The sequence below is a fragment of the Pseudoliparis swirei genome, chromosome 21, assembly GCF_029220125.1.
Source record: "Pseudoliparis swirei isolate HS2019 ecotype Mariana Trench chromosome 21, NWPU_hadal_v1, whole genome shotgun sequence".
Lineage (NCBI taxonomy): Eukaryota > Metazoa > Chordata > Actinopteri > Perciformes > Liparidae > Pseudoliparis > Pseudoliparis swirei.
This window is the reverse complement of record NC_079408.1, coordinates 1690524-1694808: the sequence shown is the minus strand read 5'-3', so window position 1 is coordinate 1694808 and position 4285 is coordinate 1690524. Positions and strand designations below refer to the sequence as shown.

Genomic DNA, 4285 nt, shown 5'->3' with positions numbered 1-4285 from the left:
TCTGTGGTGAAGAGGCGTTCAGGGAACTGGTTTCTGCCGCACCACAGGGAGCCAGAAGAGCTTCATGAGAGCGACAACGCGCCATGAGGACCGGTGGTGCCAGGACGTCTCCTGGAATACTTCAAACAAATAAAACATGACACCATCTGGAGAAAATACAACGTGTCGTTGTATTTTCTCCAGATGGTGTCATGTTTTATTTGAGTATTTACTGAGAGTATTTACTGAGTTTATTTACTTATAACAAAAACTAAATATAGGTCTCTGTGGGTTGTAAAGGGGAGGAGTTTGACCTTTGACCCCCAGACAGGCCGATGGGAGCCGACAGCTGAGGGCCAGACTCACTCTGAGCTGAGTGAGGACAACATGGACGATGTGGACAACCTCTTCCACCCCAGGTACGTCTGGCAAAGAGACACAGAGACACAGAGACACAGAGACAAAGAGACACAGAGACAAAGAGACAATGAGACAAAGAGACACAGAGACACAGAGACAAAGAGACACAGAGACACAGAGACACAGAGACAAAGAGACAAAGAGACACAGAGACACAGAGACACAAAGACAAAGAGACACAGAGAGACAGAGACACAGAGACAAAGAGACAAAGAGACACAGAGACACAGAGACAAAGAGACAAAGAGACACAGAGACACAGAGACAAAGAGACACAGAGACACAGAGACAAAGAGACACAGAGATAAAGAGACAAAGAGACACAGAAACAAAGAGACACAGAAACACAGAGACAAAGAGACACAGAGACAAAGAGACACAGAGACACAAAGACAAAGAGACAGAGACAAAGAGACACAGAGAGACAGAGACAAATAGACAAAGAGACAAAGATACACAGAGACACAGAGACAAAGAGACAAAGAGACAAAGAGAAACAGAGACACAGAGACAAAGAGACAAAGAGACACAGAGACAAAGAGACACAGAGACACAGAGACAAAGAGACAAAGAGACACAGAGACACAGAGACACAGAGACAAAGAGACACAGAGACACAGAGACACAGAGACAAAGAGACAAAGAGACACAGAGACAAAGAGACACAGAGACACAGAGACAAAGAGACAAAGAGAAACAGAGACACAGAGACAAAGAGACAAAGAGACACAGAGACACAGAGACAAAGAGACACAGAGACACAGAGACAAAGAGACAAAGAGACACAGAGACACAGAGACACAGAGACACCGATTCAAATGTTTTTATTTCGTTGTCGTCGATATTTCTTTCGTTATTTTCTATTTAGAGAAGCGGCTTCAATGTAGGAGCGTTCACTGTTGTTGTTGTTCTTGTTGTGGCAAAATCAAAATAAATACATTTAGTTTGATTACTTTTAATCAATTAAGTAGGAAATTGGTAAATAATAACTTAAATCAATTTGTAATTAGATGTGCTATTTTCTTTTTGAAGTTATTTGACATGTTTCCCTTCATGCTCTTTGTTATTATTTACTGTGAATAATACTGTGTTGTGTGAGTTGAAGTACTTTTAATCTGAAGTACTCACTTGTTAAAGTATATTATAGTATATTATTTTTTAGAAGGAATTATTGTATTTCTCGTCACTTTATGGAATATTGTTCTCCGGGTAAATGTTGAGGTAAACAGTTCATCAACAAGTTGTTGTCACACATGAAACTAGACAACAACAACAACACAAGCAGCTGGTCTCATTGTCAGCAGAAATGAATCAGTTACATCATTCTGTAGAAATATAACATCATAAGAACTGTTCTTGAACAATAATCATGTTGTTCTCAGCGAACTTCTCCTTGTTGAGTTCTCCTCAGCAGCTGAAGCTGTTTATAGCAGCAGCTGCTTCAGGGTGTGTGAACGCTTGTCTTACTGACACTGTGGGGACCCGACCACAAGGGTACACAGGGTCCCTGAGGACCAGCAGCCTGACACGAGGACGACTTCTGGGGGTCGGGTTAAGGGTCAGGTGGCATCTGCTGACCACCAGGGGGCTCCTCTGGTTGTATAGAAGTCTATGTTTCATGTATTAAAGCTGCATTCTCTCTCCTGACCACCAGGGGGCTCCTCTGGTTGTATAGAAGTCTATGCTTCATGTGTTAAAGCTGCATTCTCTCTCCTGACCACCAGGGGGCTCCTCTGGTTGTATAGAAGTCTATGCTTCATGTGTTAAAGCTGCATTTCTTGCTGACCTGGTCTCATGTGGTCCTCCTCATGTGGTCCTCCTCATGTGGTCCTCCTCATGCTGACCTGGTCTCATGTGGTCCTCCTCATGTGGTCCTCCTCATGCTGACCTGGTCTCATGTGGTCCTCCTCATGTGGTCCTCCTCATGTGGTCCTCCTCATGCTGACCTGGTCTCATGTGGTCCTCCTCATGTGGTCCTCCTCATGCTGACCTGGTCTCATGTGGTCCTCCTCATGTGGTCCTCCTCATGTGGTCCTCCTCATGCTGACCTGGTCTCATGTGGTCCTCCTCATGTGGTCCTCCTCATGCTGACCTGGTCTCATGTGGTCCTCCTCATGCTGACCTGGTCTCATGTGGTCCTCCTCATGTGGTCCTCCTCATGCTGACCTGGTCTCATGTGGTCCTCCTCATGCTGACCTAGTCTCATGTGGTCCTCCTCATGTGGTCCTCCTCATGCTGACCTGGTCTCATGTGGTCCTCCTCATGTGGTCCTCCTCATGCTGACCTGGTCTCATGTGGTCCTCCTCATGTGGTCCTCCTCATGCTGACCTGGTCTCATGTGGTCCTCCTCATGTGGTCCTCCTCATGCTGACCTGGTCTCATGTGGTCCTCCTCATGTGGTCCTCCTCATGCTGACCTGGTCTCATGTGGTCCTCCTCAGCCTGGAAGCCGCCCTCATCAAACTGGATCCAGAGGATGGGAAGCAGATCATGGAGTACTTCAGGACCCAGGCCCTGCTGATGAAGGAGAAAGCACGTGAGTCTGTGACTGAGCGGTGGGGTGCAGGGCGCCTACCTGTGGGGTGCATGGCGCCTCCTGTGGGGTGCAGGGCGCCTCTCTGTGGGGTGCAGGGCGCCTCCTGTGGGGTGCAGGGCGCCCCCCTGTGGGGTGCAGGGCGCCTCCTGTGGGGTGCAGGGCGCCTACCTGTGGGGTGCAGGATGCCTCCTGTGGGGTGCAGGGCGCCTCCTGTGGGGTGCAGGGCGCCTACCTGTGGGGTGCAGGGCGCCTCTCTGTGGGGTGCAGGGCGCCTCTCTGTGGGGTGCAGGGCGCCTACCTGTGGGGTGCAGGGCGCCCCCCTGTGGGGTGCAGGGTGCCTCCTGTGGGGTGCAGGGCGCCTACCTGTGGGGTGCAGGGCGCCTCCTGTGGGGTGCAGGGCACCTACCTGTGGGGTGCAGGGCGCCCCCTGTGGGGTGCAGGGCGCCTCCTGTGGGGTGCAGGGCGCCTACCTGTGGGGTGCAGGGCGCCTCCTGTGGGGTGCAGGGCGCCCCCTGTGGGTGCAGGCGCCTCCTGTGGGGTGCAGGCGCCTACCTGTGGGTGCAGGGCGCCTGTGGGGTGCAGGCGCCTACCTGTGGGGTGCAGGCGCCCCTGTGGGGTGCAGGCGCCTCCTGTGGGTGCAGGCGCCCCTGTGGGTGCAGGCGCCTCCTGTGGGGTGCAGGCGCCTCCTGTGGGGTGCAGGCGCCCCTGTGGGTGCAGGCGCCCTGTGGGGTGCAGGGCGCCCCCTGTGGGGTGCAGGGCGCCTCCTGTGGGGTGCAGGGCGCCTACCTGTGGGGTGCAGGGCGCCTCCTGTGGGGTGCAGGGCGCCTACCTGTGGGGTGCAGGGCGCCTCTCTGTGGGGTGCAGGGCGCCCCCCTGTGGGGTGCAGGGCGCCTCCTGTGGGGTGCAGGGCGCCTCCTGTGGGGTGCAGGCGCCACCTGTGGGGTGCAGGCGCCTCTCTGTGGGGTGCAGGCGCCTCTCTGTGGGGTGCAGGCGCCTACCTGTGGGTGCAGGGCGCCTGTGGGGTGCAGGCGCCTCCTGTGGGTGCAGGCGCCTACCTGTGGGGTGCAGGCGCCTCTCTGTGGGTGCAGGCGCCTACCTGTGGGTGCAGGCGCCTCTGTGCAGGCGCCCCTGTGGGTGCAGGCGCCTCCTGTGGGGTGCAGGGCGCCTCTGTGGGTGCAGGCGCCTGTGGGGTGCAGGCGCCCCTGTGGGGTGCAGGCGCCCCTGTGGGGTGCAGGGCGCCCTGTGGGGTGCAGGGCGCCTCCTGTGGGGTGCAGGGCGCCTACCTGTGGGGTGCAGGGCGCCTCCTGTGGGGTGCAGGGCGCCTCTCTGTGGGGTGCAGGGCGCCTGTGAG

General features: G+C 55.0%; 1 protein-coding gene across 2 annotated transcripts in view; it reads left to right on the top strand.

Annotated features, from left to right (window-relative positions):
- The first annotated feature begins 289 nt into the window (after nucleotides 1-289).
- The window catches only part of aimp1b (aminoacyl tRNA synthetase complex interacting multifunctional protein 1b), a 10185-nt gene continuing 6189 nt past the window's right edge, over nucleotides 290-4285 (top strand). For both annotated transcript variants that reach the window (XM_056443429.1, XM_056443428.1), the window contains exons 1-2: nucleotides 290-398; nucleotides 2840-2934. In XM_056443429.1, the coding sequence (XP_056299404.1) occupies nucleotides 367-398; nucleotides 2840-2934 (127 nt within the window). In that variant the 5' untranslated portion in view covers nucleotides 290-366. The remainder of the gene's footprint in view (nucleotides 399-2839; nucleotides 2935-4285) is intronic.